The following is a 19,630-nucleotide window of genomic DNA, read 5'->3' on the forward strand; positions in this document are numbered from 1 at the left end:
CCCCCCACCCTCCCGCGGGGTGACCCCTGGCAGGGGCACCATGACCCGGCTGAGCTGGTGCTTTGCCACCTTGGTCAGCTGGGGGAAGTCCTTGGTGTCCTGCCTCCTGCCCCTCCGCGCCTGCCGCCACCGGGAGGTAAGCGGGCACCGCCGGACACGGCGTTACGGTTAGGGTCTGCATGGGGGGCACGGAGATGGGGTGAGCTCCGGGTGTGCGGGGGGTTGGGGTAGAGGCTGGAGCTGGCCCTGCCTGCTGCGGGCAGTGGGGGGGTTAAACCGTGCCTGTGCATGCCAGGGTGCCGGGCATGTTCTTTGTCCCTCCTTGTGTTCCCCTCAGTGTGTCACTGGGACCCCCACTCCCTGCAAACCTGCACCTGCGGGCCCCTGCAGTGCCTGGCTGGAGGGGATCCACTGGGATCGCTGTACAGTGGTTCATGCAAAGGGATCTGCTGGGATCTCTGTGCCCTTACACAGTAAGCGGAGAGGTGGGGGTGTCCCCGTGCTGTGGCACCCACAATGAGGCACCCGTGTGCCCAGTCTGAGGGGATTTGTGTACTAATAAAGCACCTGGCATGAGAGATCCCTGTGTCCATAAAGAGCCCAGCCTGGGGGATCCCTCTGTCCATAAGCACCAGGCACCGGGGACCTCTATGCCTGTGAAGTGCTCAGTCTGTGTGAGATCCCTGTGCCCAAAAATGTGCCCGGCATATGGGATCCCCATGCCCGTAAGCACCCAATGAGGGGCATCTCTGTGCCCATCAGCACCTCTTGTATGTGGGATCCCTGTGGCAGGGGACTGCCCCACAGTGGGACAGATCCCTGTGCTCCTGCAGTGCCCACCATGGGGACCCATCCTGCCCTGCCACCTGTGCCAGGGAAACTGAGGCAAGGAGGGGAGAAGCTGGTGGAGGGTGCTGGGCTCCCTCTGCGCCACCCTCACTTGGTTCCTTAACCTTTGGGAAGCTGCCCTGTGCGTGGCAGGGTGGCATGGGCCGCTCCGGCTGCACTGTGCCAGCAAAGCAGGTGCCAAAACCACCGCTGGGCAGTGCCGGGGGGAGTGTCACTGCAGGGTGGTGACAGGCCAGGGACCCAGCTTGGAGCCTGGAGGACAGAGAGGCCCCTGGCTGCTCAGGGACCCCAGCGGGTGCCAGGAACACAGGACGGTGAGCTGCTGGGGGCACAGGGGAGGTGAGGGGCACTGGTGAGGTGTGGGCTGGCTGTTGTGTGGTGCCAGGTCCATCCCTGTGCCCATGTGTCCCTGATGCGGGAGTGAGAACAGGGACTCACGGGGGTGTGTAACACACGTGTGCCTGTGCATGTGTTCATGAGCATGCAGATGTGGCTGGGGTGAGACTGTGTAGCAGCTGGCACAAGCGTGAGTGCACAGCAGGTCCCTGGGGAGGTGCCATGGGGTGCATGTCCCGGCATGGGTGCCTGTGTGCTGGGTGCAGTAGCTGTGCAGAACCCTGTTAGAGGGGTGTCCCCCAGCCCTACCCATGCACAGACATGGGTACCTGCACATGCCTGACATGGGCTGTATGTGTGACGCAGATGAATGTGCCCTGGGGTGTACGTGGGGTTGTGTGTGTGTGAGGTGTGCATGTCCCCTGTGCACGCAAGGGCAGTACGGGGATAATCCTGATGGAAGCTGGTGTGGGGGCCTTGGGGACATGGAGATGCTGGGACGGGGGGGACACAGAGGATTCCTAACAAAGCTGGCCTTCACCTGGGGTATGTGCCCACGTCACTGGCACCCATGGGGGGGACTGGGCTACGTGCCCTGTTGGTGCACCTCTGCTGAGAAAACGATCCCTAAAAGATGCCCACGGGCAGTATCCCTCTTGCATGACCCTTGTCTCTGCCCTTCTGAGGGGCCCAGGCTTGTCACGGCAGTGAATGGGAGGGGGTGATTTATGGGGGGGTGGGGACAATCATCTCTACTGGGGCTTTCATTGTGGGCAGTAATGAGCCTGATTAATGAGGGTTGTAATTATGGGGGGGGGGGGGATAGGGTTGTAGGGTGTGCATGGACAGGCTTTCCCTGCCTATTTGGTGCTGTGAGCAGGATCAGGTCCCCCAGCCTTCCCCATCCCCTAAACTGGCTGTCATGGGAGGCAGGACTGCTGTTCCCATCTGTCCCCTGTCTCAGCTGGAACATCCCCACAGGGGTACCTCTGCCATAGGCCGGATGGGCACAGCAGAGTGGTGGGGTGGAGGGTGGTGAGAAAGGGATATTTTAGAGAGGGGCTGCTGCATTTTGGGGGGGGGTGTTCAGATATGGAAAGGGCAGTGTTTGGGATGGGCAGCTCCCCCCAGCCCACCCTGCCCTTCGTCTCTGGGCTGGCAGTGGGATGCAGAGTACAGATGGGAAACTGAGGCATGGGGAAGATGGGGATTACAGTACCCGCGTCCCTGCCGTCCCTATGCCAGCCGTGCTCGTCCTGCTAGCGTGTCCTTCCCCCCGAGCGCGTCCCTCAGCCTGACTCACACCCTCATGGTCACGACCGGCTGAGCACAAGTTTCCAGGCTGGAGCTGGAGTCAGCGCTGGAGGCGGGGGGGAGGACCATGTGCCGCGCTGCCAAGCCCCCCAAGATGTGCTGGGGTACCCTGCTGCCAAATCCATCCCTGTCAGGGCCGCGGGCTGCCAAGCCGCGCTGCATCCCGCCTGGAGGCTGTCCCCCCTCACTGGGGCCCCCCAGCTCGGCGCATGGATGTCCACCGATCCCTCCCCGTCTCCCATTCCGGGACCACCCAGGGGACACAGCTGGGGATGGGGGGGGAGAACGCCCCTTCCGCAAGATCCGCTGGAGACCGGAGGAGGGATGGGGATGAGGTGGGTGGCGGGTGCTCCCCGGGTCAGCGGAGGAAATGGATCCCAAATGTGTGTGCGAGGGAGAGGAGGAACGGGACAGGCAAAGCCCCTCTTCGGCCCCGGCAGTCCCGCATCCTTCTTGCTGGGGTGGGAGGTCCTGGCCGCCCGCCGGGGACACCTCTGCTGGAGTCCCGATGGGCGCTGTGGGGGTCAAGGGGGGGGGGGGGGAGTTGCAAAGGCACCCCCCTTCTCCCCTGGCTGGAGGGCGGTGTGGGGCCTGGGGGGCGGAGCTGGCGGGCGGAGCGAGGGGCCGGGGGGGGTCGGCCGGCCGCGGGGCCGCGCTGCGGGCAGCATGACCGGGCTCTGCCTCTCTTGCCTGCTCTGGGTACGGCCCGCCGCGCCCGCACCGGGGGGGCACCGGGGGTGAGCCGGGAAGCAGGACAGTGGGGTCCGGCAGCGTTGTCCTGGAGCGGGGTTGGTGGACGGGGCGGACGGAGCGGCGGGGACCAGGACGGAGCGGGGCAGTTTGCGCCGGCACGGGCGGGCTGAAGCGGGGGAAAACGGTGGTGCTGCACCGGTACCTGGACCGGGACAGGCTCTGGGGGAACCGGGGCCGAGCGGAGACTGGTAGGGACGGCCGGTCACTGGAGCGCGGCTGGGGGGACCCGACGGGGAGCAGGGCCGGCAGGAGACCCGGGAACTGGGGAGAGCAGAGCCGAGCGAGACCCAGCCCGGGAGAGCGGCGGCAGTGGGCACCAGGGAGTGAACGAAAGAGAGGCCGGGATGGGATGAGGGACAGAGATACTGGACTAAGGGGTGTCTGTGGAGGAGGTGTGGGGCTGGGGATGGAGAGAGTGGGGGCAGAACCCCCACGACGCCCAGGCCGTGGCACCGGCCAGGGTTCCCCGCCATTCCCTGGTGTTGAGGCTCTGCTTCTCCACTGGAGTGGAGGGAAATTGGCAAACGGGGGGATCCAGTTAGTACTGGGGCTTTGGGGCTCTGTCTTTTCCTTTGCTTCCCCTCATCACCAGGGCGAGAAGGTGAGCCAGGCTGCAGAGTGGTGCAGAGTGATGGGTGAGCCTGAGCCCATAGGGCTGAACCCAGGTGTCCCAGTGCCCCCACACCCACCGTGGCTTTGCAGCCTCATGGGAACTGGGTGTCCCAGTTACCCCCCCCCGCTGCACCTCTCTGCAGTGCTGGGCAATGAACCCAGGCCTCTTGGCTCCTGATGAATTTGGCTTCCCTCCCCAGTGCCTCTTCCAGCCCAGGACACCTGGGTCCCCTTCCAGCCTCCTTGGGTCTGAGTGCTGGGGGGCCTGTGGCCAGGGATGTCCATGCCCATCCTCACTCCTCCTGCACCTCATGGGAGCCAATCCCTGGAGATGGATACCTATCCATGAGTACCCAGGTGGCGTTCCCAAGAGGCCGCCCATTTCCCCCATGTATCCTCCCAGCAGTTCCCAGTCCTGGGGGAATGAGGCTAACTGGGGTTCTGCCAGTATGGCACTGGGACAAGGGTGTTTCATGGGATGGGCTGGTTTCCTGGCTGGTGGGGTGGCACTGGCTGGGCAGGGTGGAGCAGCAGAAAGTTGGGGCTGTAAAGCTGGGTGCTCAGTCAGCAGGCCTCCGGCATGGGGATGGTGTTGGCAATGGGACAAGCAGAGGGGGCTCTGTGGGGTGGGAACGGAGGGGGTAGCTCTTTCCCTAGAGAGGATAATTGCTGTTAATGAAGCAGGCCCATGCTAATGTGTGGCATGCTAACAGAGAAGAGTGGGGTGTACGTGCATGGGGGACGTGTTGGCATCCCAGGGCATCCTGTCCGGGGGTCCCTGGGAGCAGGGGGCAAGGCTTCTTCCCGGGGCACCCTGCAGCAAAGATGCTGCTTTACATATGTAAACGAGCTCATGGCATCGTTAGGCCTTGCTGTCACCCAGCAACTGCAGCGTGGGAGCCCCCGGCCCAGGGAGCTTTTCCCACGGCTGCAGGATGGGTGACGACCCGCCTGTGCACACACATGTGCATGGTGTGTATGCACCCAGCTGTGTGCACCTCTGTCCCCCAGAGTGTGGTACAAGTACTGGGGGCTGCTGAGGGACCAGTAGGAGCAGGTTCCCTGGGCAAGAGGGGCTTGCACACGTGTGTACAAACCCGTGTGAGCGTGCACACAGTTGCACGTGCACCTGCATGTGGGAACACAGAAATATTTCCACGTGTCTGCAGCTGCTGTGGCTGGCAGGGATGTGCACGCTCACACATACTTACACATAGGTGTGCACATACACCTTGACACATGCACCGCGTGTAGCACACACAGCGCCATCACAGCCCTGAGGGTGTTTGCACACGTGAAGGCACGTGGTGCACGTGTGCGGCCCTTCTGCCTCTCCCTGCATGCACTGGGGAAACTGAGGCAGGAAGGTGTTTTTCTGGGGGGGCGGGAGGGGGGGGCACCGAGCACCTTCACACTTTGACACCATCCCCCTTGGCTCTGGTGTGCTGCAGAGGCTGGAATAGAGCAGAGCGCCTGGGCGAGGGGGGGCCGCTGGGCCTCCGCTTAATCTCATTAGTCTTGGCATGAAAAGGCGGATTTACAAGGGCTCACGTCTTCATCTGGCAGCGGGCAGGCTGGCATGCTGCCAGGGAGCACGCTCGTCCCGCCCAACAGCCGGCCAGGGTCGGGATGCGGACTGGCTGCCCGCAGGCTCCCTGCGCGAGCACACGCACCCCCCTGCACCTGCGCACGCTGGGACCCACGCGGTGCTCGCTCCCGCAGCATCGGCCTCGCCGTGCCGGGGGCTCCGCCGGGCCGCCCGCGCTCAGGGGGCACCGCGCCCGCGGAGCCCGCGCCAGGACACGCGGCGGCGCTGGGACGCGGGCACCTGCGCGCACGCGCTCCTGTCTGCGCACGCGCGCACCGGCGCGCAGGCACACCCCTGCACGTGCAGGGACGCGTTTTCGCACGTGCGTTCCCGCGCGCGCACGAGCACGCGCGCCCGTCCGTGCGCACGCGCCCTCCCGGCCTGCTGGCGTGCGTGCTGCCCGCCAGGGGGCGGCAGAGACTATTTAAAGGGGCCGCGGAAGTCGGGGCCGGGGGTTCGCTGCCCCCTGCCCAGCCGGGGGCAAGGCTAGGATCGCCCCATCCCACCCTGCCGTGCCCATCGCCTCAGGGCCCCGGGCCATGGGGTGCAGGGGCAAACATGTTTCTTCCCATGGGGGGGATGGAGAATGACCCCCCCCCGGCAGAGGGAAACTGAGGCAGGGCTGAGGACCTGGGTCCATGCCACCTTTATCTCACTGACAAAGTCTCGTGTCACTTCTCCCAGCCCCAGGACCTGGAGGCTCCCCCAGAGCACACTTTTGAGATGACGAGCTTCAAGAAGGTGAAGGCATGTGGGATCTGCCGGCAGGCCATCACGCGCCAGGGCAGCACCTGCCGAGGTGAGCTGGGGGCTTGGGCACACGTGTGGCAAAGGGGATGTACTGGGTGGGTTGCAGGACATCAGGGGATACGCTTGTGTGCCTGCATGTACAGCTGCATGCACGAGGATGTGAAGGTGGGAACATGTACTTGTGCCAACCTGCGCGCATTTACGTGTGCGTGCAAGTGTTAGAGGGAAGCACGTGAATGTGCAAGAGCATATGTGGTGCCTTTGCAGGTGGGAGGGTGGCTGGGAGGCAACGGTGGCCCATGGAGGCATGCGTGCATGTAGCTGTGTGTCAGTGCACGTGTATGCAGTGAGTGTGCAACAGTTGCTGCATGAGTGTGCACACACATGCAGGTCTGTGTGCACAGATGGGTGCTCACACCCTGTGCCATGCGCGCTGCTTGTGGTGCCCGGTGGGACACAGGCGGTGCTGCGGCCCCTCGCACGTGTACCGTACTGCTGAGCCCCGTGTGAGGGATGGCGGGCGGAAACATCACGGGCTGCGGGAACAATGCGGCTTCCTGGACCGCAGGAAACAGCCACAAGGGGCGACAGGGCCTGCGGGGCAGCTGTGGCCACAGCTGTGCTGCATGGGGACCCTTGTGTCCCCTGGGGATAGGACATGTGGCTTTGCAGGGCTGCCTGGATGGTGTGGCAGTGCCCTGTGTTTGTGTGTGTCTCTGGCCTGCAGTGACCATGTGCATGTGCTGTTCTCTGCAGGGGTACGGGCACAAGCGTGCAACAGAGGCAGGCGGGCAGGAGGTGGCATGGGCACTGGCAGCTCCCCCACAGCACTCTTGTGCATACCAGTGCACATGCAAGGCCTCGTGTGACGTGTGCATGCGCGGCTCTCCCTTCATGCCGTTCGCTCCTAGTCACTGGGGGTTGCACCCGCGTGCTCCCTGGCACGCTGTGCGCTGAGGGGGGGATGGTTTGTCCATGGTGGTGTGTGCCCAAGTGCCATATGCATGTGCATGTGATGCTGTGCCAGTGCCACCCAGCATGTGCATGCGCTTGCGCGAGACATGGGCATCCACGTACATGTCCCAGCAGCCTCTGCCCAGTGCCAAGGTGCTGCATGCCCTGCAGCATAGGGTGACACCACCCGTCCTGCCCTGCACGTGGGGTGCCCTTGGGCTGCCTCCAGCAATGGTTCCTCTCCTGTCTCCTCTAACCTTCTCTCCCCTCTTCCTCCTGCAGGCTGCAAGCTCTCCTGCCACACCAAGTGCCAAGCCAAGGTAAGGCTGGCACCATGAGGCATTCCCATCCGTGCCCGGGACATAAGGGACTTGAAGGGGGGATGCCATGGTCCATATGCTAGCTGAGTCCACTGGGTGGGCACCCAGATGGGCTGGTGTCACCAGTGGGTGAGGCTGACAGTGCCATCCTGCTGCCTGGCACGTGATGGCATGTGCCCATTCAGGAACAAGGCTGGGTTTTGGGGTGCAGCCCTGCTCAGAGGGGGCTGGCAGAGATCTATGCCCCAGCATCTGGAGCTGGTGCCCTTTGTCAGGGTGGGTGCTGCTGCATGTGGGTGCCATGCGCTGTGGCTGAGTGCTACCGCTGGCATGCACGCAGGCTGAGCACATCTTTGGATACCCAGCGCCGCCGCAGGCGGATCTCTCTGGCAGACAGGAGCGGAGCTGAGGATGCCCAGTGGTGGTGTCTGCCTGTCCGGCTGCTGGGCCAGTGGAGGGGAACTCTACGGCAACCCAGGTTCTCCGGGGAGCTGGAGGTGGGACAGCACCTGCTGCTGCGCTGCTGGGGCAGGGGAGGCTGCGCATTCCCAAATCCACAGGGAGGCATGTGTGCCAGCCGGCTTGGGGCTGGCATCTCGGGTGGGAAGAGGCTGGTGTGCCCCGGGCAGGCAGTGTGGGCTGGGACATGCCCGTGCCCGTGCCCATGCCTGTACCTGGCTGGGCAAGGAGGGAGAGGAAAGGTCTGGGGGGGTTCAGGGAGGTGTCCTGGGGGACAGGCATGTGTTAGGCTTTGCAGGGTGCTGCAGTGTGGGGGAGCACTGAGCCGTGGCTGGGCTGGAGGAGGAGACACAGTGGGCACATGCCTGGCACCCTGGGCCCTGAGCAGGCAGGGCAGAGGTGGCTGGGAGGCTCAGTGGGGCTGTGCCAGCCCTGGGGACCATGTGTGCCAGCCCTAGGGACCTTGCGCCACTCCAGGGAACCCCGTGTCATCTTGGAGACCCTTTGCCATCCTAGGACCCTGTGCCAGCCTTGGCACCCTGTGGCACCATAGTGACCCTGTGCCAAAGATGCCTGGGGGCTGAGGCCAGAGGAGGAAGTTTGCTTTGCGCTGTGGGGAGAGGCGAGGGGGTATGGGATGAGGGGATGCCCACATTACGGCAGGCAGTGGCCGGGAGCATCTGCCAGTGATTTCCAGGCAGGAGGGAGTGTCGGGAAGCGCATGCGTCTGGGTGTGTTCCCGGTGGGGATTCTCTGATGTCTGATATGGGGTTGTGAACCATGAGGTTGCTCACACAAGGGTCCCAGCATATAGGTAGCCTGCGTGCAGGGGCAGCCTGTGGTTCACTCCAGCAGCCGGCTGCAATTCATTAGCCTCCATCACCCTTCCCACGCTTGCTGGAAGCTGGAGCCCCTTCTGTGGGGCTGGCTAGCTGAGCGGTGTGCTGCTGGGGGGGGGGGTACATGCATGGGGCCAGGGCCAGGGGCCTTCCGCAGAGCTCCTTTGGGCCAGCGCCCAGGGAGGGGCTCCTCCGGCTGGGCAAGCATCCAGCTGACTCACACACTGGCTTGTTATTACAGGGTCTCTGGGGAGGGGGAGTGTGGGGAGGGGGCTTGGCACTGAGTAGAAATGGCCTCTCGTATACCTGGAGCCCCTCACGTTTAACCCCTGCACCCCCAGGATACTTTGAAGCGGGAAGGTGGGCTCACCTCCAAACTGCTGGCAGCTGCACCCCAAAGGGCATCCTCTTTCTGCCGTGAACATGCTGCCGAGGTCCTGGTGTTCCCCCCTCTAGTGGCTGCTGACCCTGGAGCTTGTCCTACAATGCTGTTGGCAGCATTTTCCTTTTGGTCCCCATCTTTACCCCATTGGGACCTGCCCTGACCCCTTGTTCTATCCCTCCTGGCTGTCCCCCAGCAAAGCTGGCTCTTGGCTTGGGTGGGGGGAAGACTCCACTTGTCCCATATGGATGGGGTATGGTGGGAGAGGGGAGAGGGGAGAGATAGGGGTGTCTGTAATGGGGGCTGGCGAGGTGTGGGGGGCTGGCGAGGTGTGAGGGGCTGTACAGGGGATGATGGTGTGGGGTGCCATGGGGTATCTGGGGTGTGATGGGGATATCTGGGGTAGCACTGGGGTGTGTGTGGAGACACCAGGGAGGTTTTGGGGTGCTGGGGCATGCTGTGTCCCCAAGGAGGCAGTCACTGGGCAGAGCTGTGACAGGGGAGGCAGGACCTGTGCTCTGGCAGTGATCTGCACACCTCGAGGTCCTCCCTGCTTGAGGGACAGTGGCAGGGCCAGCACTGGGACCCATGCCCTGCAGTGGCATTGGTGCTGGCAGGATGCCGGGCTCCTGGGGGGGGGGGGGGGGCAGGGCAGCCGCATACACATCAGCTGGGAAGCACGACGCTGTTCCCATGCCCATGTAAGGCCCTTCTCATGCTCCGTGCCTCTGCTCAGGGATTTTTCTTTGCTTAGCAAACTTCCCACCCTCTGAGGAGGACGGATGGATGGACGCTGGTGTGTATCTGACCCGCTGAGCCTGCCCCCTTCTTCCCTCCCTGCACTGAAACTGCCTGCTCAAAACAAGGAGTGGTGCAGCTTCCTTTTGAAAGTGGGGAAACTGAGTCACTGGGCCTTGTCTGGGGACAGGCAGAGATGGGGACATGGTGTTGGGTGCAGTGCTTTCTGTGGAAGTGGTCAAGTGTGGGTGAGCCTGTGTGTGGGCATGTGCTGGCTGTGGCACAGCCACGATCTGGTGGTGGCACTGCCCTCCCAGCCAAGATGTTGGGAGGAGCCCGAGGATGCTCCAAATTGTGGAGCAAAGGAAGTGCTGGGGGTGTCCCCATCCCCTGGGATTCACTCACTCACTGTTGCTGGATTTTGCCATGATGCTACTCGGAGAAGCTGAGAACAGACTGGGGATGATGCTTCTCCCTGTGGCAGGAGCTTGCCTGCTGATGGCTGGTTTGGCTGGGGACGGAGAGCTGCGGTGTTTGGCTGCCGAACTGGCTGGCCACTGCCGGTGGGTGGTTCTGGGAAGTGGCGGCTGTGCCAGCCCCTGGGCCTGGCAGGGCTCCAGCCTGCCCCACTTGTCCCATACCACACTGGGGCCCACAGCTTCTGGGGGAGCAGGGATGTCAGGGTATGCCAAGGGGGAAACTGAGGCACAGCACATAGAGTGGGGCTGGGGCGTCTGTGGGCTGCCTTGTCCCCCAGTGTCTCTCCTGGGAAGCTGACAGTAGCACTGGAGCCATACTGGGATGCTGCGCTATGTGTGTGAGTATGTGTGTGCTCCTGCAAGTGTGTGAGAGTGCATGCGTGTGCCTGAACATGAATGTGTTTGCACGACCACACATGTACACATGTGTGCATGTACACGTGTGTGCAGATCAAGTATGCTTGCAGATGCGCACATGTATGTGAGCCTGCAGGGTATGCACGTGCGTGCAAGCACATCCATGTGTGTGCACAAGTGTGCTTGCACATGGTTGTGTGGTCACATGTGTGTGCTCCCAGCTCTGAACCATCCATTCCCACTGGCCCTGTGCCAGGCCCAGCTTGTTTTTCAAGTGCCCCCCCTGCGATGGGACTCCAGAGGGGTTATTTGTCCATCATTAAACCAGGGGCTGGAGCGGGGCCAGGGCTGGGCAGCCAGGCGCAGTGCCTGCAGAGCCAATGGGCCCTTCCTTGGTGGTAGGGGATTGCAGTGGGTGGGCACAGGGTGGTGATGAAAGGGATGTGTGTCTCCTGCCCTCAGTGGGGAACCCCCACCAGTAAAGCGAGTCAGAGCCAGAAGGGGAAACCGAGGCAGGGGGTGGTTGGACCCTTCTGGGCAGGCTTGACTCATGGTGATGGGTACCCTCCAGCTTGTGCCATGCCCAGAGGCCCGGGCAGTGCTGGAGGCAAGTCCAAGTGGGGGGGCATGGCAGTGCCAGGAACAGGGGCTGTAAGGGAGGGGACATTCATGTCCCAGCTTGTGCTAGGGACCATGTCCTGTCCCTGCTCACTGTCCCAGCCACTCTGCTCTCTGTGCACCCTCTGCAGCCTCACTGCTTCCCGTCCCTGTCCCCGATGTTCCATCAGAAGCCACCCCCCAGTGCTTCGGGACAGGTAATTAGAAACACCCCTAGTCTCCACACAGAGCAGGCCGCAGGGGGGAAGAATGCCGCAGGAATGTATCCTTGGTCCTGGCACGGGCCCAGCCGGGGTGGCAGGATGGGGGGGCTGCGGGGGTCAGCGCTGCCATGGTGCTGTGCCAGGTCGTGTTTGTGCAGCGTGTCCTGGAGGGGGTTCTGTGGGGATTCCCACCCCCCCCTTTCCTTTTCCCCCTTCTTTACGTCACTGCCCAAATATTCAGCCTCTGAGCTCCGGGGCGGGGGGGCCGGGGGAGGTGTCGTCTTGGCTGCTCGGAGGAGCTGGGGCTCTCCTCTGCACCCTCCGGGTGCTGCTGCGCACAGGGAGGGTGGGCAGGGAGCCGGGCTGCTGAGACCGCCCAGCCTCTGCATGGGTTAGCGGGGGCCAGGGCTGGCCTGGGGTGTGTCAGCTGGGGCAGTGGGGACTACCAGCCTCCCTCTCTCTTCGCGGGAAACCAGGACCAGATCCAGCCCTCCAGGGCTCTACGGTGGTGGGAAGCGGGATCTGCTCTGAACAGGGGCTCCCACAGAAGGCTTCTGCCTTGTTTCCCACCAATTTGCTCCCTTCCCAGACCATTGTGGCCACCCCTCCTGGGACCTGTGCTGGGAAGGGTGCTGGGGGTCTTCTGGGACCACCGAGGGGTGGCACTGACCCCAAACCAGGTGAAAGCTCTGGCTCAAGAGGGCTTCTACAGACCCTGCACTGGGGCTTCACCTCCTGTGTGCTTTCACCTCTGGAGATGACCCCCTCAGCAGCTGGTCCCCAGGTTCCCCTTCTGCTGCTGACATCTGGAGTAGTGATGCTCAAAGGGGCTTGTTTAGGGTTGTGGAGGAGCTGGTTCAGGTGGAGGGTGGTTTCTCAGTGGGAGCTTAAGGGAGCCCACAGGGTGCAGAGGCCACTGGAGTCACTTGGTTGACTGCTGGACCTGCTCTCACTGGTACATTGAGTTGATCGCTCCAGGAGGTGGCTGGAGTTCAGGGGTGTTGACAGGACTTCTCTGGCTGTGTCCTGCGAAGGGGACATGTCAGCTCTCCAGGGGACAGCTCCTGTCACCTTCCTGGGGACAGGGACTTGCTGTCAGTGCCCTTTGCTCATCCACTCATTTCCATCCCACTCAGCTATTTTCCCATTTGGCCCTGGCTCTTCCGCTGCTGGTGTTTTACAGGGTCTGGGAGCTGGCCTGCAGCTGCCTCCCAAGGAACTGGGGCTATGGGGGTCCATATGGGGGTCTGTGCTAGAGCTGAGCTGGGATCTGTGCCCAGTTCCCCATGTGTAGGATGTTCATTTCCCCTTCATCCCAGTTGCAGTATTCCCCTCTTTTTGGGATGCCTGGTTCTGGGGGGCTGTGCTGCTGGCAGAGCTTGTTTGAGGGTGCTAGTGGATGCTGGCTGGGGGGGTTCAGCTCCATGCCCTTGGGTGCCAGGGAGGACAGTGTGGCAGGTGCTTCCTTGGGAGGGGATGAGGAGGTGCCACCCAGGGATGTCAGGGCTCTGGTGCCTCATCCTCGGCAGCAGGAAAGGTCCACTGGTGCCTCTTGGTGCTCCTGTCCCATGGCACTATCCGGCTGCTTGGGGGGGCATGGAGGGGTTGGGCAGGATTGGCTGGAGTGAGATTGCACTTTACAGGAGTCTTGAAGGAGGGCAGAGGGAGAGCACCCCCCCATCCCCTCCCCGGTGAATCCTGGGGGTTGTTGAGGCAGGAGGGGTCCCCGAGGTGCTGCTCCGTGTGGACAGAACCAGCCCCAGGCTTTGGCTGAGCCCACACTGCGAGGACGGAAACGCAAACAGGAACGGGGAGGCGTTGGGCGAGAAAATGTCAACAGCGCTGGGCCGGGTGTCTGGCCCGCCGCCTCCCTGGCCGGCTCGCTGCTCCATGGGCCGCTGCCGGCGGCCCCCCCTGCCCCGCACTGCAGGGGGCTTCCCCCTTCGCTCCCGGGTCTCCCAGCGCTGAGCACTTCCCCGCGAAGCAGCGGCGGGGCTGGGCTGCTCCAGGGGTGGCCGGGGAGAGCAGAGCTCTGGCCACGGCCACACAGAGCCCCAGAGGTGGAAGGGAGATGGGAGGAAGGCAAGGAGGATGATGGGCACACCCTGGGTTTGGGACAGGCAGGTGGGGACTGATGTGGCTCCACGTGCCGAGGGACAGCCATGGCTTTTACAGCATTTTGGCCTTGCTTTTTACTTGGGGGGTGGGATGGTAAAACATCCTGCAAGGTCGGGGGTGCCGGGCACCCAAGGACCATTAATTGGGCACCTCGTCCTGCATGTGGAAGGGGGGACCAAGTTGTGCCAGGGGGTGCCAGGCAGATAAAAGCCCCAAGAAGGGCCCCATAGCCCTGTCCCTGCTACCCTCCAGTGAAGGGCACTGGGACACTGGTGGCGTCACACGGGGCGATAAGGCCCCGACCCCGCTGCGCCCCATCGCTCGCTGTGGCCCCTGAGCACGGAGTGGGAGGCGCTCTGCAAGGGGACGCAGTGGAGGTGTTGGGGGGTATTGTTTTTTCTTGGGGGGGGGGGGGCTGTCTGCCCGCTTTCTGGTACCCCTCACCCAGGGCCAGCTGCCCGATAAGGGCTCCTGGTTGCCTTTAAGGGCGTTTTTAGGGGAGGCGAGGGGAGCGGAGCGGGGCTGGACTTGGAGCGCGCTGTGCAGCTGGGAAGAGAGGGAAAAGGAGAAGAAAGAGAGAGAAGGAGCGAGAGGAGAAAGGGGAGTGGTGGAAAAAGCCGCCCGGGACCCCCTTCCTCCCCAGAGCCGGGGCCGGCGCCCCCGAACTCCCCAGTCCCCGGCTGTTCCAGGGGTGCGGAGGGGAGCGGGGGGCCGGCGGGACCCCCTGGGCTCCACCATCGCCGGGGTCCTGCTTGAGGGGAGCGAAACCTTTCGGCTCTCCCCCTCCTTCTCTCCCCTCCCTCCTCCCTCCGTCCTTCCTTCCTTCCTTCTCCAGGCTTGGCCCGGGGAGGGAGGGGGGCTCTGCCTGCAGTCTGCCTTCACGCCTGCCCGCCCGCCCGGGCGACGCCGGGCTCCCGCCTGCCCCCCCCGCGGCCCTCCCGGACGCCCCCCGCGCCCCCCGGGCCAGGTGAGGCAGCGCTGCCGTCCCTTTCGGATGTAGGCAGGCGAGACCCCGGATGGATTTCGGGAGCGTCATGAACCAGGTACGGGTGGGCAGCGAAGGCAGGGGGGTCCCCACCGCCCCCGGGGGCGTGTGTGCGCTGCGCGGGGTGGCATCTCTTCAGGGGGCGGGGGATACGCATGACATCCAAGCGGTGATGGGGTGGTGCGTGTTGGGGGGTGCTGCCCCCCCCGCGTGGCGGGGGGTCCCAGTTGTCGCTCCCCAGAGGGGGTCTCGGCGTGCGGGGGGACTTGGAGCGGGCAATGCGGTGCTCGCAGGAAGGAGGATCTGGGGAGGGGGCTCGGTTTGCTGCCGGTTGGGAGCTGTGAGCAGCTCGGGGCGGGGGGGGGGGGGGAGCGTGCTCCCCGTGCTCCCCTCTCAGCCGGTGAGCCGCGGGGTGTCCCGGAGGTGGGGACACCGGCGCTGGGGTTCGCGTCCCCTCCCGAGTGCGCAAGGACCTGTCCCCGGGGAGCCAGGGCTGCGCGGGAAAGCGGGGAACTCCCCCGGCTCCCCGCTCCCGCCCCGCGGCCGGCCGGCCGATGCCGGGCGGGTGCCTGTCACCCCGCGGTGGGCGACACGGGAGGGGCAGCCCGGGGCCGGGACACCCATGGCAGCCCATGGGTTAACCCCTCCGCCCGGTCCCGCCGAGGGACCGTCAATGGTTAAACCCGGGTTAATGAGTGGCGAGGAGCCCGGCAGCCCCGGCGGGTGCACCCCCTACCGTCCCGAGCAGGGACCCCCGGCCCCTCGGCGCCGCCGGGCCCGCAGAGGGTTAAATCCGGCCGGGCATGTCGCGGCGCAGATGTTTTTGGGCTGTGCTCCTGGGAGAGGAAACGGCTGAGCGAGGCATCAGCCCTCCTAGTTTTAAGCGGAAAACAAGGGAAAACAGAGAAGTGCTCCGTTCCCGGGGAGCCTGGTCCCACTCAGGGTCAGAAGCAGCTCCTGGAGCGGGTCCGCTGACCCCGTGGGGTGTTGTGGAGCAGCTGGCAGGGACAGGGGGTTGACAGCGACTGCATAACCCCCTTGGTCCTCATGGAGGGTGCTGGGGGGGCATCTGCTGCATGACCAGTGCTGGGGGGGGGAGCAGGAGCAGGCACCCCTTGTCCCTACAGCGTGGTGGCACTGGGAGGGCTGCGTGTGTCCTGCTGAGAGTCTGAACCCATCCCTAGGGGTGGCACCCCTCGGGAAAGTGGGTCATGGGAAAACGAGCCCAAGCTGCGCCATCTCTAATGAAGCCTCTGTCAGAGATCCTGCTGGCCCCTGTTCCAGGAAGGGCAGGGCTCCTGTTGCTCTGCGGGGCTGCTGTCCCCCTCCAGGGTACGTGCTGTGCTTGGGGCTGTGCTCCCCTCTCCCTCCCTTTTTGAGGTCTTGAGCCAAGGGGCCCATTTGCACTTTGACTTACTTAGGGGATGAGAGAACTCTGCCTGCCTTGGGCCACGCTCCTGCTTGCTTTGCTGCTGTTCTGTGCCTGGCCTTGTGTATCCCATCTGTCAGGCATCCTGTCATAGTGCTGGCAGCCCTGGATCAGCACTGGAGCTGCCATGCTGGGTGTTGGGGTGCAGAGAGAAGGGCAGCCCCATGGTTTGGCCCCTGGCTGAGTGGGAGCAGCTCCATGTCTTCTTCTACCTCCTGACGCCATAGATGGGGGACCCCAGTTATGGGGGTGCTGCGCCCTGGTTCAGTTTCACTGCAGCCAATTTGGCTCTGTCCCATGGGGTGGAGACACAGCACTGACCTTGGTCTCCATCTGCTTGGGGCTTTGCCCCATGAGGGAAGCCCAGGGGCTTGGTGCTGGGAGGCACAGACCACCTGGGTCAATCAGGGCTTATTTTGGCACCATGACCACCATTAGAGGTGGGTCACAGCCCCACAGGTACTGGCAGGTGCCCATCGTGCCATGGGGCAGCCCAGAGCCTTCAGTATGGTCTTTATGCCTAGGAATTGGGCTTGCTGGTGCTCCACCAGCATCGCAGAGGGAATCTGTAGGGCAGGGCCCCCCACTGTGCTCAGCATAGGGCACAAGCAGTCAGCCCATCTGCTTAGAGGCCAGTGTGCTGGCCAGTTTCATCTAAGTACCTGTACCCCAGCCAATTCTCGTCAGGATCCATTTGTTTACCAGTCCCATGTGAGAGTCCATGCACTGACCAGCCTTGTGCAGGAATCACTGCTCTGACCAATCCTGCCTCAGAACCCACGTATTGACCAGTTCTGTGAGAATCTGTGTTGACTAGTCCTATCCAAGAATCCATGTGCTAGCCAATCCTGCATGAGAATCCATGCACTGACCAATCTCAGGTGAGAATCCAGTTGCTGCCCAATCCCATTTAAGAATCCATGCATGGACCAATCCCATGTAAGAACCTGTGTATGGCCCAATCCTGGTGAAGCCCCCTGCAGTGCAGTGTCTCAGCTAATCCCAGTGTGACTCCTTGGCCAATCCCTAGTGTGGGAACTGCTCCCTGGCCAATCCTGGTGGCTGGCTTGGTATCTGGAAGGGAGGTGTTGATAAGGGACACAAAGCACCCCCATGCTCTCTCTTAGGGCAGGCTTGGTGCAGGGGGATAGTGATCCCACACTCTCCCTTGGGGCAGGCTGGCTGGATGAAGGTGAGGGCTGTCCCTGCAGTGGGGTGTCCCCGCAGCAGGGTAGCAGCACCCATGGGTGGGTGCTGGCAGCAGAGCATGGCTGGGGCTGTGGGGCTGTTGTCAGGCGGGCATGCGCTGGCCCAAAGGGCCGGATGCAGACCTGCTGCTTGCAGATGTTGCCTTTTTAGGCACTGGAGCTCAGGACATCCCTGCCTGTGGCCAGCCCTATGCTGAGGCAGTGCCTGCTGGCAGAGCAGGGTCAAGCCCTGTCCTGGGCATGTGGAGGCACTTCTGTCCCCCTGCTGACCCCCAAAACCTTCTTCATCCCCACAAAACAGGCCTTGGGGTGCTACTTTCTCCTCCTTCCCCTAGCTGGCACTTGGCAGCCCTGGGGCCGATTGCTCAAACCAGCCTGGAGCCGGGACCTGCCCTTATTTGGGTTCAGACCAGGGCTATTTTGGTGGTGTTGCCTCCATCACAACCCCTCAGAGCTTCCCTGTGCGTTGTCTTCCCTGTCCTGTTCTCCGCAAGACAGGCCTGCAGACCTGTCTGGCTGCAGGCTGCAGGGGGGGTCATTGCTCTCCTGGACATGCTGTGGGTGCATTGGGGTGCCAGTGGTGACCCCAGGGCCAATACAGGGTGGAAGAGCTGGTGTCCCCACAGGTATCTCAATTCCAATCTGCAGGGCTGGGTGCACTGGGTGACCTCTCTCGTGGCCCTGCTGCCGCCTTCCTGGCGGGGATGGGCCATGAGGTGGCTCCCTGAGGACATACCAGAGAGGGGACACAGAGGGGATAGAGTCCATCCCAGCTTGGGGGATATCTCCAGCACGGTGTTGGTTCTTTGCTCTGCGGTAACCTCCCTGGGTACCACCAGCATCTCCTGGGTGATGCAGGGGCAGGGCAGCTCTGTGGCCTGTGCCCTGGCAAGGGCACTGCCAGGCATTCTAGCATAGTGGGGATAGCATGGTGACAGTCCTGGTCCAGCTGTGGGGTGGGACAGGGATGCTCAGAGGGAAGCCTGGGAGCAGTGAGACCTCCATGCCCCGGCATCAGCCCAGCCTGACTCACCCAGAGCCTCTGGCCAAGCCGCTCCCCTGCCTTTCGGCACAGCTGCCTCCCCCCTCCCGAAGGGGGGAACCCCCCAAAGCAGCAGAGCTCTGAGTGCTGGTGGGGGCAGAGAGGGGTTGTGTGGTGCTGGGGTGCTGCCTCCTCCCCGGGACCCTTGTGTCAGGGAGCTAAGGCTCCATATGGCCACCCTGTGCCTCATGTGCCGGGCTGTGCTTGGCAGGGTGGAGCTGAGGCGAGGGGGGAGCGGGTGCGGATGGAAACATGCCGTCCTCCCGCTGGGGACTTGTTGCATAAACAGGAGATTTGCCAGAGCTCCAAGAAATGTGGGGGCAGGAGCAGGCAGCACGTGGTGTGGGCCGGGGGACCTCACCCCCAGGCAGGGCAGTGGGTGGCTGCAGGGGCACTCTGAGCCTAGACCCTATAGATCCTTATGGCTGGCAGGGGGAAGGATGCTGCAGCTGATCCCAGCAGGAATGGGGAAACAGGGGTGCTGGAGAGGAGAAAACCTTCCCTGACACCTCAACTTGGTGGCTTCAGCCCATCCCCTTGAAATGCCTTCTGCATGAGGTGTCAGATCAGGCGTCCTGCTCTGCCCCACACTATGGCTAAGAGGGGGTTTGGCAGTGCTTGGGGGCTGCTGTGGGACTGGTGAGCAGGGAAGGGCTCTGGGCTGGCTGAGGGGTTGCTGTGGCCCTGGGGGTGGCCCTGGGCGCCCCACCCCAACCTTGCTTGAGGCAGGGTCTGAGGGTGAGCAGAGAGCCCTGGGATGCATGGGGAGGACATGCACAGCCCAGCTGGGTTGCGGGTGGCGCAGAGCTTAGGTGGCCTTCCTAGGGAAGCAGTCCACCATGGGGTGACGTGTGCTGAGCTGGCATTGGTGCTACTCTAGTGTGGTCCCATGGGATGCCAGTTTGGCCACTGAGTCACTATCCTCTTTGGCAAAAGTGTTTCCATCCCACAGGGTGGTTTGGACAGGGGATGCCCTTCCTGGGGGGTGGAGGGAGTAAGATGCCTTTTCTCCCTCTTTTGGGGTCCAGATCACTTCTGCACAGTGGGGCCAGGAGGGCTGTGCCTGCCTGATGCCGGCTAGCTGTGGAGTAGACCAGAATGTCAAGGGAAACCCCTTTTGAAAGCAAGTCTCCTGCCCCAACCACACCATCCAGGCTGGCTTGCTGGTGTCTTAATGCCTGGCCATGGGAAGCGGCTGTGGCATGCTGGGGTCTGCTTGAGGGCTGGGGTGGGTGTTGCTGTCTCTGCTGCCGGCATCACAAGGGTCAGCACTGGCCCGGATATCAAACAGCTCGGG

General features: G+C 63.4%; 1 protein-coding gene across 10 annotated transcripts in view; it reads left to right on the plus strand.

The window, feature by feature from the left end:
* Positions 1-25: 25 nt before the first annotated feature.
* The window catches only part of TNS1 (tensin 1), a 68,612-nt gene continuing 49,007 nt past the window's right edge, over positions 26-19,630 (plus strand). For 3 of the 10 annotated variants that reach the window (XM_062607768.1, XM_062607769.1, XM_062607772.1), the window contains exons 1-3: positions 27-136; positions 6,137-6,251; positions 7,439-7,476. In XM_062607768.1, the coding sequence (XP_062463752.1) occupies positions 41-136; positions 6,137-6,251; positions 7,439-7,476 (249 nt within the window). In that variant the 5' untranslated portion in view covers positions 27-40. Of the gene's footprint in view, positions 137-3,150; positions 3,199-6,136; positions 6,252-7,438; positions 7,477-14,650; positions 14,713-19,630 lie in introns of those variants that run through there. The other 7 variants (XM_062607765.1, XM_062607766.1, XM_062607770.1 and 4 more) reach the window with 4 other exon arrangements.

This window comes from Pezoporus occidentalis, unplaced genomic scaffold (assembly GCF_034315485.1).
Source record: "Pezoporus occidentalis ecotype Australia unplaced genomic scaffold, CSIRO_AGI_Poc_V1 ctg126, whole genome shotgun sequence".
Taxonomy (NCBI): Eukaryota; Metazoa; Chordata; class Aves; order Psittaciformes; family Psittacidae; genus Pezoporus; species Pezoporus occidentalis.